We start from the raw sequence: 12,527 nt of genomic DNA, 5'->3' as shown, positions 1-12,527 counted from the left end.
ACAAAGAAAGAAAAGAAAAAAAAGTATGAAGACTTCCAAAGCTAAAACAAAAATTGATTTTTATAAACCAAAAAGGTTTCTTTAACTACAAGGGAAAACAAACTCCTCAGATGTTGACTATTTTGGCTAAACAAGTGTTTTTATGTAAAAACCTGGAAATACACATGGATTATCAATGAATGTTTCTTCAAGAGACCAGCCTTTTGAACAGTGGATTATAAACACGGTAACTTCCACTAAATACAAGAGCCAATAATTTTACATTTTATGCTTTGCTTACTATTTTGGGATTTGTTTCTACAAGTATTTTATTCCTTTCACTAAGAAAGGCTGCCTCTGGTTTAAGTTCAGGTTGTTCTTAGACAGACGTGTCTCACGGTTTTTAAGAGCTTGTAAACAGTTAACCTAATTTCACACCAGTTTCCACAGTCCAGACAGATTTCTTTTTAAATATTGTCTTCTTTTTAAATATTGTCCATATGCAGCAATGTGTGTGACATAATGTTAGCGACATTTTATTATAACCCCACAGCCTGTGAAAATGTGGTAATTGTTCCGATCCTGTCTTATGGATACTTTTGCAAACATTGACTAGAACATCCTAATGAGAAAATCTCGAGTGCATTAAAGAGTGCACTAGATTTGTTTGTACATTACAAAGAAAGTTGACTTCAGTATTTATCTCTAAGTCAGTCTGTAATGCCCCTGTTTTCTACATAGCATCCCCCTCTTTCTACTTTCTCCATATTTGGTCTTAGGGCAATAAAGAAGAGCATGTTTGCTAAGCAAACCTGCACAGCATGTAATTAACAATAACAAGGGCCTCATCCCCACATACCATTTTTTTTTCTTTTTTTAGTTTTGACATGTAAGAATCTTCAAACACATAGCTGTGTGTGTTTTAGTGGATGTGATTGGCTATTAGAGGATATAAAGGGCATCCATGGGAGGCATAAAGTAGACTTCATTCCCCCCTGAGGAGGCACGTGTTAACGATTTTGCAGTTCCAAAGAAAAAAGAAGGTGAGTTGAATTTTTATCACAGAGCTCATTGTTGACATACTCTTGCAGTTCTGAATTATACTACAAATGATCTTCTCTCAAGCTATTTCTTAAACATGTGTTATGACTCCATTGTTTTCATTTAAAGTTAATGAAACAGGAAATGTTCTATATTCTTTCCTACATTTTTCTTTAACAGCCATCACAATGAAGCAGGTTTTAATCTTGCTGTGCCTTCTGGTCTCCGCCTTTGCTGCCCCTGTAAGTCTCGCCAGTCTCACTGTTTGATATATACTTATTTAACTCTTAAAGACTGTTGTTCTTCCAGACTAATTAATGTCTGTTCACATCCCTGCATCAAACTGTAGGCACCAGGCAGCGAGAGTAGTGAGGTAAGAGGATTCCTTTCCTCCTTTTCGGTTCAGTTTCGTGTCCGACTGCGTTGGCTTGTCGTCAGCTAAACGGCACGATGGGTGTCTGAGAGGGAGGAATAATTGGCTTTGTTGTAGCTCACGTCTGCAGATGTCTGGTATTTTTGTGTTTTTGGCAGGCTGCAGCACACGCTAATGAGGCCCTGAGGTTGATGGAGATGTATAGGCTGTACCAGCAGCAGGTGGGGGAGGAAGGGGAGACTTATTGACATCCTATCCAAATAAATATCAGTGGTTTGCTAATTTGCTTAGATAATGTGGCATTAAGCATCAACTTCAAGTGTGAATCTGTTTTTTGTTGTTGTTGTTTTTGTTTTTTTTGCAGGGGCTTGCAAACCCCTTCCTTCCAGCTGCTGATGCTCCTGTAAGTTTATTCATATGAAAACTTTGCATAAACTAACAGACTATAAACTAACGATTAATGAACAATTTTTTTTTTTTTTCATTCTTTGGAAAGGCTAATTCTGTTGTTGCTCCTGCGGTGAGTATGACTACAGCATCACACCGTTTATATGCCAAGACTTTCCATTTGAAGAGAGAAAACAACATCTATTTCAGGTGGTTTCTTACCAAGCCCAGCTGGCTCCCGCCCCTGCGGAGGACGACTCAGACGAGGAAACCGAGGTGCGGTTCTAGACTAAGCTTAAAGATAAATATTGTGTGTTTTTAAGCGGGTTTCAACAGTCGCCGTGTTCGACGTTTTGCTGACTTTACTTTCGTGTGTTTGTCAGTTGACAGTTTGTGCTTTGAATGGAGACAAATCACAGGTGTAGCTTCCGATGTGTTTTTCTCCACTTAGCCTCAAAGTGGGACAGTGAGTCAACATAAACATCCTAAAACTTAAATAGCTAAACAATTCAGTAATTTCATATCCAACCAGGTCTAAAAACTTCTAGGAGTAGATACATTTCTGTGTGCACTTTACCTGACTTTCTGACTTAATGGGTGCCAACTTCATTTAGAATAATTTCAACATCTAATGCACATCCCAATATTTTTGAACAGTCCCTCTTGCATTAATTTTCCTTTGCTCATTAAGTATTCCCCATATTTACTAAATATGGTGTGGCCTTCACGCTGTTTTCTTTTTTTTTTCTGTTAGGATGGGAACCCCGCTCCTAGAGTTGCAGTCGCCGGTGCTCCTGCTGCTCCTCTGAACTCTGACGAAGAGGAGGAAGCTGAGGAGACGGAGGTAGCTGAGGTTGAGCCGACTGTGGTGGACACGGCACCTGCAGACCCCACAGCAGCCCCGGCAGCAGCTGCTGAGCCTGAAGTGGTTGACATCCCTCCAGATGTTGCACCAGTTGATGGTGTTGTTGTTGCCGTGCCCCCTGTTGACATTGTTCCTGTGGACACAGCTGCCGAGCTGCCTGTCGACGTGGCCGGCCCTGTCGCTACTGATGTTCCTGTTGCTGATGTTGCTGCAGCCACAGCGGCTGCTGAGGTTCTTGCAACACTGTAATTATCCACCTCTCCCTTGTCTCTGAAGGTGTGTTGTGTGTTTACAGAAAATTGGAGCTTGAAACACCCTTAGCTTACTTTAGTTGTAGGCTTCTTGAATGAACATTGGAAGAAGCCATGACAAAGATTAAATAGCTTGTCCACATCCAAGCCAAAATCTTGATGTGGATTATTTTTCTTTTATCCCCTTTTTACCTTTATTTTCTCAAATTTATTTTAATTGGTTTGCAATTTTTCAACTCTGTCCACTGAGTGACAAAAGGTCAGACAATGTCTTGTTTTTGTTTCTGTTATCCACATTTTATTGTTACAAATTAAAACAAATATTCTTGCTGAACATATGTTGCTATGTACATTTTTATCTGAGACATAGTGTTATCTTTTCAGACTGTGAATGGCAATTTTGATTTGAAAAAAAAAAATCCCATGTGGAGTTCCTCAAGGTTTAATTTTTGGGTGATTTTTATTCATATGAGAGAGAATCTGTACACTCCTCCATCTCTTACAAGACAAATCCTAATAAAAGGTCATATTTCTGTGTCGCCACATGACCATGGTTAATTGATTTCATTATTGCTATTTCAAAAGCTTTTATATAAATTTATTACACAGCATATCTTTTTTGCTATTTTGATGGTGAGGGCAATAAAAGGGATTTTAAATACAGACATTTTTGGCTAAACAATGATGGTAGAGACTGCTAACTACTTACTTGACAACTGTGAAACTGATATTGACGCCACTCATGTAGAAATAGATCATTGCTAAGGCTGCCGAGTCATGAAGAGCCTTCATAAGGCAAATTATTGCAAGCTCCATGAGGAGAAAAAGTGTGGCATAAAAAGTTACACAAGCAGCACACATGACCACCGTCTGGAGAGGATTATGAGGCATAAGACTATGAAATTTACAAGGCATGAACAGCAGTTAGACTCTGTGCTTCGATGCACTTCAGTGACTCGAAATGCTGAACCTCAGCTGATACAATACAAAACCCTTCATTACATGCTCTACACGGGATAAACGATGTTCCAAATGAGATTCCCACTTACCAACATATCTACAAACTACATGGGAGATGCAGTTTGGAGAGACAGGCTCTTCCATTTATGGCTTTTGATCAAAAGAGTGTAAAGACTTGTCAACATGTCTAAAGTACACTGTCCAGGCTGCTCCTTACTTTTCCTTCTAGGGAACATCATAAAAGTAGACTTGGAAATAAGTAGATGTCACACACTTCTTGTATTTCATAAAAAAATGCTGAAAAACTGGAAAAAAAAAAAAAAAATCTTATATCATTAATTTGAAAAATCTTTTGTCAGATGTTGTCGCTAGAAAGTGTCTGATTTTAGGAAAAACCAGCAGAGGAAATTCAAATTGGTTTGGTCTCCAATAACACAGAAGCCATCATTTGTCACGTTTTTCCTTCTCTCACAACCCACTTTCCTTTCTGACCACTGTCAAAGAAAAGGCCATGAGAGCTACACAATTTTTTCTAAAAAACTCAAGAAAACAAACAAAAAGGAAACATTTTTAATTTTTCCGTGCGAAAGTACTAGGGAAATAAATTTGACCTCATTCGTCTATGATAATTTGCAAGCCTAAAATCTCTTACTGCATTAAACTGTAAGAGAAGTAAAGTTCAAATAACCTCCTCAGTTTTCTGATGTGAATACAATATTTACTGAGAATAAGCTGCAAGAATCTGATCTGCCAACAGGGTGAGCCACTCTACCACAGGAAGGCCACCAGCTTTCTGCTGCCAGAGGTCCGCTTCAACTTTACTCCACCATTCTTATGCATTTAAAGGGGGCAGATCTATCTGATCTGAAATCTGTTCTGCTGGTGCTGGTCTAATAGGATCAGGGCAGGATATGTCTGAGAATGCTGACCAAGCAGCAGGGGTGTGTGTGCGTGTGTGTGTGTATGTGTGTATGAGTGAGCTCACTGCAAGACTAAAACCTATGCTATTTCACAAATGGCAGGAACAATACGGATATTTGCAAATTATAAAAATGAGAACTTGACTGACACAGAAATGGCTTAGGAATCATCCAATCATCTAAATTCCTTTTCTCAAAGCTTGACTGACAAGTGAACAAACTAAGATGGTGTCTTTTCTTTTCTCAGCTAACTCTAATCCCCAAATCCTTGTGAGGGTCACTCAGACTCAGTGACAGTCATTCAGACTCAAACTCAGAGATATCAGTTTTTAGATATGTCTCGACACTAATAATAGTATTATTACATGACTTATCGTTTTTATTTTAGAGTTAAAAGGAAATTACGAAGGGATTAAGAGAAATGGACTTAATAAATTAAGGACTAGAAAAGGTAAGACCAGCTATATTTTACTACATGCTAAATGATTATGGACTATATTAAATGAAACATTTTAGTATTATGAATCTAGACTGCACTGGCACAATATTAATGATTTGTCTTTTCTGTTTTGTTTAACTTTATTTTTTTGTGTCCAAACACAAAATTGAGTCAGACGAGGTTTTACTGAAATATCGAAGATAGTCATGCACAGTCAGATTCACGACCAGTTTATCATCACAAACATTGGAAAATAGTAAAATGATACAGACAAAACAATAAACATGCAAATTCTCTGTTTTTTTCGGGTATTATTTATGAATATAGATGTAATCTTGTAATTTGAAGTTCTCTGCTGCATAAGTTTGTGGAGGAAACCCATCCTGCTGCTTTGTGCTGCTTAATAAATGTGTTATTAAAAATCCAACAGCAAAACAAGATACAGAGAAGAGTTTGACTGATATGTGTCTGTGGTTTAAATTACTTTTAGAGAAATCTAAAAACCTGTCAGTCGATGCTTCCAGGATAGAAGAATGCTTTATTTTGGCAACCTGATTTCCAAACACTTGAATTCATAATTACAGGGTTATGTAAAAAAAAAAAAAAACATATCAATGTGGTGCAATCGTATAATTTTTCTTCAAACTCCTGCTTGGTGTTTCCATTGTATGATTGTATTTCACATACTGCTCCTTTGAAGTGCACTGCTTTAAAAGGGAATTACATTAAAACCTCTTGAGGATTTTCATATTTTGTTATGTTGCAACTGCAAATCTTAATGTACATCAGGTTTCTAAACAGCATATTTCCTTCTATGCACTCAAAACTAGGTTGAGACTCCTTTTATGAATTACCGCACGAAGGCAGCGTGGCATGGAGGTGAGCCGACTGTGGTTCTGCTGAGATGTAATGGAGGTCCAGGTTGCTTTGGTAGTTGTCTTCAGGTCATCTGCATTGTTTGGTCAGGTGTTGTCTCTCATCTTCCTCTTGAAAAAGCTCCAGATCTGGCCCGTCTGCTGGTCATTCAAGCACAGAAACACTGTTATCGCTGAACTAGTTTTTGTTATATCTGGCACCATAGGCAAGTCCTTCTGGAAAATGAAATCAGAATCTCAGTAAAGCTTGACAGCAGAAGAGGCACAAAGTACTAACATTCCCTGCTATGTGACTGCACTGGTTGTGTGGGGACCACTGTGGACCAAGCTGATATTATGACATCCAAATCATGAGTGGCTGTGGAAACTTCCCACTGGACTTCAAGCAACATGGATTTTGTGCCTCTCCTCCTCCTACAGACTCTGGGATCGTAATTTCCAGATAAAATGCTCATTTTCACCCCCCCCCCCCAAAAAAAAAAAAACACATAAAAGACAGATCTCCCACTTAAGTTGTTGATCTTTACAACTCCTCCTCAACCCTGTGTTGCTCTATCTTATAAAATGTTGTGAAAACACTTTAACGTTTAAGGTTAAAAAAAAAAAACTTGGCTGTGTCAAAGTCACTGTGTGATGTTAAGTCACAGCTTTGTGAGAAGCTAACATTAAGATTAATGTAGTATTTATTAAAAGTAGATAGAAGTATTATTTATCAGTCTACAGAGGCTAACTTTTAATCTCCCTTAGTTTTCCTTTAAGAACTTGTAGCTGTTCAATTTAATTTGTTCTTTCCTCTGCCACTAAATGTAAGACATATCATTTTGGATCCCTTCATCTTGAGTCTGTAATCTCAAATCCAACACTTTCTGGGAAGTGTTACATTTTCACCCTGCTTCAGTTTCAAGCCACGTAGAACAACTTGTGGGGCTTTTTTTTACTCTTACACTCAAAAGTCCATTAGCCAGTATTGACATAATAAGTTTGATTTAAGTCATCATTAATCAATGTCTGTCTTTTGTTTGATCTTTGCAGGACAGATCAAACATTTGCTACAATAACCATGTCCACCAATGCAATGTCAGGTCACACAGCTTGCAAATTTACCACAGACAGTGAAGAGCAAAGTGAAGATGACCTGTAAGTCGTACTTCAAATACTTTACCACTCAAAGGCCGACCTGTGTTGAGTCAAATGCACAGTTCATAAGAATGAAACAAGACAAGAGATTTGCCCAATAATTAACTTTGTGTGTAACATGCTGTGTTTCTTTCAGCAGTGCGCCTCAATCAAATCGTCTGGCCAACATGAATAACAGCAACAACAATGAAGAGTAGGTACAGTTTGAAGTTCTGGAAATATATGGGAGCCCTTCACTTTTCTTTGATTAGCCATGTGGGCTCAGTTAGCCTGTTAAATGTCTTATTTTTTTCACCAGGGAAAAAAAGAAAAAGGAGAAGAAAGACAAGAAGGAGAAGAAAGAGAAGAAAGACAAGAAGGACAAGAAAGAGTAATTATTTTACATTAGGAAGTCTTGACTAATGTTACAAACCTTTGAAGAAAATCTCATGGTCTGTCCATTGCACTGAATCTTACAGAAAAAAGAAAAAGGAGAAGGAAGAAAAAGAAGCAAAAGAAAAGGAACAAGAAAGAGAAAAGGAGAAAGAAAAGGAAAAAGAAAAGGAGAAAGAGAAAGAAAAGGAGAAAGAAAAGGAAAAAGCAAAAGAAAAGGACAAAGACAAGTAGGTTCACAATTTGGAAGAATATCTGGAAATAATTGCCATGTTCGTTCAGGTGGATGATTTCTTCTTTCTTTCTGCTCGTTCACAGGCCCAAGGAAATATTCGTCATTAATCCTGCAGGGAATTTGTATTACAACTGGCTTTTCATCATTGCAATGCCAGTCATGTATAATTGGACGGTGATTATAGCCAGGTAAATTAGCTAATTAGCTAATCCACTGCTGCATTGTCCTTTTTTGCCACATGTTTATTCAATGGCACTTTCTAACTTTTGCATAAAATGAGGCCAAGTCATTTCAAGGTTGTTTCTCAAATTCTAGATTTAGCTAGAATTTAGAGCAGTCAAGAAGGTCACAATCTCTGTTCTGTTAAGGGGATAAACAATAATTTATTACTATTTTCCAACAGGGCATGCTTTGAGGAGCTGCAACGGGACTACATTCTCTACTGGATTTTGCTGGACATCAGCTGCGATCTAATTTACCTGGCGGATATGTTCGTTAGAACCAGAACAGGTGAAAACAAACTTGGGTTTTCTCATTTATCAAAAATAAAATCACCAAATTAGAAAAAATAGAGTTTGTCAAAAAGATTTTAAAATGTCACATTTAAAATAATGAAGATAATGTGTTCTATGCTTCCCCTCTTCACACTGAGTATAAAGGCATCCTCTTCCTTCATTGTGCATCCATCCACTGCTTTGTTTTCTATGGTGGCTGGGGGGGCTGGTGCCCATCTCCAGCAGTCAATGGATGGGATGTTTGGCACATTGCTTGGTGGCTGCAGGTTAACTTCAACTCCTTGTTGCCTTGTTCTGTTGAGAAAACACCCAAGTCCCGATTGTCCTGACCTGTCAAGCTGTCCAGAGTTTATCCCAAGTCCCACCCATTGACTACTGGAATAGGCTTATGCCGCTGGTGAAGATGAACACAATTAATCTGGTACAGACAGCAGATGGATAAAGAAAGGAATACAGTACTGTCTTTATGTATCCTCGACACAAACTGTTTAAACCTGAGGTTGACACTACACAGTGCTAGATGCAAACTCAACTACTGTGCTGTAAAACAAGAGAACCGTATTTGCACTGTTTGTAACCAAAATATATATTTGGTGTACATAAACTTTACAATTAAAACTGACCCTGCTTCTGCATTGCATCTCCTCCTTTGCAGGGTATCTTGAGCAAGGCCTGATGGTGAAAGATATGAAGCTACTTCGAGATAACTACGTCAAGAGCTTCCAGTTTCGTCTCGATGTTCTCTCCATGCTGCCGACGGATGTACTTTATTTCGTCTTTGGCCTTCACTACCCCGAGATCCGCATCAACAAGCTGCTGAGAATTGGCCGAATGATGGAGTTCTTCACAAGAACGGAGACTAAAACCAATTATCCAAACATCTTCCGCATTGCGAACCTAATCATGTACATTCTCATTATCATCCACTGGAATGCATGCTTCTACTTTTCATTCTCCAAGTTGATTGGCTTTGGCGCTGATGACTGGGTCTATCCAGCTCTTGATGATCCAGAGGAGCCTGAGTTTGGGAAGCCTATGAGAAAGTATGCATTCAGCCTTTATTGGTCCACGCTGACTCTGACCACCATTGGTGAAACTCCGCCACCTGCTCTTGACTCAGAGTTTCTCTTTCATGTGATCGACTTTTTAGTTGGAGTCTTGATCTTTGCTACCATTGTGGGAAACATTGCCACCATGATTTCCAATATGAATGCTGCACAGGCCCAGTTTCAGGCCCGCATCGACAACATCAAACAGTACATGCAGGTGAATATCATACTGAAGTCTGAATGAGAAGCTTCAATTATAGAATTACCTGAAGGGATGTTAATGATACACTGTTTTTTCTATTCATAGGTTCGAAAAGTCAGCAAAGAACTTGAGCTACGAGTTATTAAGTGGTTTGACTACCTGTGGAATAACGGCAAGGCACAGGATGAGAGGGAGGTGCTGAGATATCTTCCTGACAAGCTACGAGCGGAAATAGCCATTCAAGTTCACATGGACACCTTGAAGAAAGTTCGGATTTTTGCGGACTGTGAGGCAGGCCTCCTGATCCAACTCGTGCTCAAACTCTGTCCGCAGGTCTTTAGTCCAGGAGACTACATTTGCAAAAAGGGCGACATTGGTCGTGAGATGTATATCATAAAAGATGGAAAACTAGCAGTTGTTGCCGATGATGGAGTCACACAGTTTGTAGTGCTGGGAAGTGGTAGTTATTTTGGTGAAATTAGTATCCTTAATATTAAAGGCAGTAAAGCAGGCAACAGGCGGACTGCTAACATTAGAAGCATTGGCTACTCTGACCTCTTTTGTCTTTCCAAAGACGACCTGATGGAGTCACTGATCGAATATCCAGATGCCAAAGCCATGTTAGAGGAGAAAGGCCGGCAGATCCTGATGAAAGATGGTCTCATAGACTTGGACCCCGCCAACATTAAGCCTGAAGTTAAGGAGCTGGAGGAGAAAGTCACCAAACTCTACAGCACAATGGAGCTGATGCAGGTGAAGCTTAAGAAGATTTTGGGAAATTACAAACATGCTGGCAAAGCCCTGAGACATCGGATAACAGATCTGGAGCGCCTGAGTGGAGAGGAGGTGGAAGAAGAAGAGGAGGAGGAAGATGAGGGGAAAATAGAGGCTAAAGAGAAGGAAGCAGAAAAAGAAACTGATGAAAAGTTTGTGAAGGAAAAAGAAGAAAAAACAGAAGAGGAGAAAAGAGCTGATGAAAAAGACGTGGAGGAAACAGAAGAAAAAACAGAAGAGGAGATAGGAGCTGATGAAAAAGTTGAGGAAGAAGGAGAAGAAAAAATAGAAGACAAAAGTGAGGTAACAAAAACAGATTAGGATGAAGGTGGAGAAGGAGAAGGAAAAGCTGATGAAGTTAACAAAGGAGAAGCAAAAGAGGACAAGACAGAAGAGTAAAAGATAAAACATACATTTGGTGTCTGAAAAACTATTGTTGAAATGATCGCTGTCACTCATCCTGTCAGGCTTTCTGGCCAACTCAGAAGGGATGATCAGGAAAGACGATAGCTAAAATATCAACTCAGATATGTCCATAAAACTATTTATTGTATAATTATATTTTGTCCAACTGTTCAGGTTGTTGTCATTTGTTTTTCAATTTCCAAAGACGTCATGTACACTGAGTCTGGAAAGACCTTCTGCTATTTGCAGCACAGCAGCATTAGCTGCTGTCCTTATAAGTGCTGTGAGCATAAGTGTTATTGGACCAGAAGAATATGAATCATGCATCAAATGTTGCAGGTAAGAAACACCCACCTGTACTTGATGGGAGTGAAACTGTATTTTAGTGAGCCAAAAGGGCTCAATTTGCATTCAATTATTTGACAGATCATTTTATCAAAAGCACTTTACTGCTTAGGAAAAAACCACTCGGGTTCAGAGCCGACATTTTTATATCACAAAAACGTGTTGAAAGACAAAGGTCAAAGTCAGGACTAGCACAGAAATACTAGTGAACTGAAGTTTAGGTATTTTTCAACAGATTTCTGCTGTGATGGCAACTGGTAGCTTTTCTCACCTAAATAAAACCAGAAACGACAAAAATCTGTGCTGAATGTGTTGGGTGGGGACATACAGCATGGCAGTAGCAGTTGACAGTATTAAGAGAAACAACATGAGACTGTTTATGGTAGCTGTAGGAAATGATGGCAGCTCCAGTGGACAAAAACGTCCATGACTACTTCCAATCTGGCAGCCACTGGTTCCCAGTTGACGGCTACAAGTGACACAATGGGATGTGTCTTCATTTTTTTTATGACTAAATGAAAACCACATCTGCTGGTTTAATTCTGCACCACCTCTAGCATCTTCCAGGAGTGAAGATTTTTCATTTCTCCACCTTAAATTTGTCTTTTTGTTTCTAATAAGAGTCATTTCCTGTTCAAAATATGTTTCAAACAATAACTGCACGTAGCTGTCTATTCCAGCATGGCATTTGTCAATTGAGACTCCGCTCATGTATGTGACACACGGGTACACACAGAGCACCTTGAGAAAACCGCGGCAGCAGCTACCACTCAGACCAGCTGGGAAAAAAAAGAAGTTTAAGAAATCAACACAGAATAATTCAAGGAAATTATATAATTTAGCAGATGCCTTAAATTTAGTAAACTGTAGCCCAAAATATTAGACAGATGATTTTTAAAGAGCCCAAATACAAAGGCTTACAGGAGACAAGCAGTCTTATTAATTAAATAGCAACAATATAGTGGTGTAGAAGTTAGGTGAGCTTAGATGAGAGGGAACATGGAACAGCTGTGGAGAAAGGCAAAACAGGAAGTATGACAGAAGGTGAAAAATAAGCACAGATACTCTTATCTGCTATGTTGTAGAATAGACGACAATGCACAAAGAACAGACTGCAAGAAATAACTTACATGGTTTCACAGAGGAATTAACTAATATGGACAGATTGTAATGAATAACAGGAAATTAGCTGAATACGGCAAAGGCATGAATACATAATTAAAACCGAATCCAAGAATGATTAATGATTAATTTCCCTAACAAATTAACATTGATTCAAAAATTATCATCACTCATCCATTAACAGGAAATGAGACAAACCCTAAATATATATGGTAAGTAGCAGTTTTCTTCCAAATGGTTAAAATGTGCTGTTTTTTGATGGGTAAGGTCTAATATATATA

The 12,527-nt window shown here is 38.8% G+C and overlaps 2 protein-coding genes and 1 long non-coding RNA gene across 3 annotated transcripts; all 3 read left to right on the top strand.

Annotated features, from left to right (window-relative positions):
- The first annotated feature begins 950 nt into the window (after positions 1–950).
- enam (enamelin) lies at positions 951–3,444 on the top strand. The gene is made up of 8 exons (XM_008413886.1): positions 951–1,022; positions 1,201–1,262; positions 1,370–1,393; positions 1,552–1,614; positions 1,758–1,796; positions 1,890–1,913; positions 1,991–2,056; positions 2,535–3,444. The coding sequence occupies exons 2-8, from the start codon at positions 1,209–1,211 to the stop codon at positions 2,892–2,894; spliced, it is 630 nt and encodes a 209-aa protein (XP_008412108.1). The 5' UTR covers positions 951–1,022; positions 1,201–1,208; the 3' UTR covers positions 2,895–3,444.
- A 1,373-nt stretch (positions 3,445–4,817) lies between these two features.
- Positions 4,818–7,421, top strand: LOC108166876 (uncharacterized). Its single transcript, XR_001777272.1, has 3 exons — positions 4,818–5,227; positions 7,123–7,227; positions 7,367–7,421. It is a non-coding gene; the product is annotated as an uncharacterized LOC108166876 (long non-coding RNA).
- A 59-nt stretch (positions 7,422–7,480) lies between these two features.
- cnga1a (cyclic nucleotide gated channel subunit alpha 1a) lies at positions 7,481–10,952 on the top strand. The gene is made up of 6 exons (XM_017303840.1): positions 7,481–7,491; positions 7,686–7,829; positions 7,918–8,022; positions 8,238–8,344; positions 9,005–9,615; positions 9,706–10,952. Exons 1-6 carry the CDS (start codon positions 7,481–7,483, stop codon positions 10,693–10,695), a joined length of 1,968 nt encoding a protein of 655 aa, XP_017159329.1. The 3' UTR covers positions 10,696–10,952.
- Positions 10,953–12,527: the final 1,575 nt, after the last annotated feature.

This window comes from Poecilia reticulata, linkage group LG1 (genome assembly GCF_000633615.1).
Source record: "Poecilia reticulata strain Guanapo linkage group LG1, Guppy_female_1.0+MT, whole genome shotgun sequence".
Classification (NCBI taxonomy): domain Eukaryota; kingdom Metazoa; phylum Chordata; class Actinopteri; order Cyprinodontiformes; family Poeciliidae; genus Poecilia; species Poecilia reticulata.
The sequence above is the reverse complement of the archived record's forward strand: the minus strand, read 5'-3'. Positions and strand labels throughout refer to the sequence as shown.

What these genes read in the sequence shown, in the direction of transcription:
- cnga1a (XM_017303840.1), top strand. An exon ending in AAAGAAAAGGACAAAGACAA is followed by an intron (nt 7,830 to 7,917) that starts GTAGGTTCACAA and finishes GCTCGTTCACAG; the next exon opens with GCCCAAGGAAATATTCGTCA. An exon ending in GTTCGTTAGAACCAGAACAG is followed by an intron (nt 8,345 to 9,004) that starts GTGAAAACAAAC and finishes CCTCCTTTGCAG; the next exon opens with GGTATCTTGAGCAAGGCCTG.
- enam (XM_008413886.1), top strand. Translation starts at nt 1,209, where the DNA reads ATGAAGCAGGTTTTAATCTTGCTGTGCCTTCTGGTCTCCGCCTTTGCT. An exon ending in CAGGCAGCGAGAGTAGTGAG is followed by an intron (nt 1,394 to 1,551) that starts GTAAGAGGATTC and finishes TGTTTTTGGCAG; the next exon opens with GCTGCAGCACACGCTAATGA. An exon ending in ATAGGCTGTACCAGCAGCAG is followed by an intron (nt 1,615 to 1,757) that starts GTGGGGGAGGAA and finishes TTTTTTTTGCAG; the next exon opens with GGGCTTGCAAACCCCTTCCT.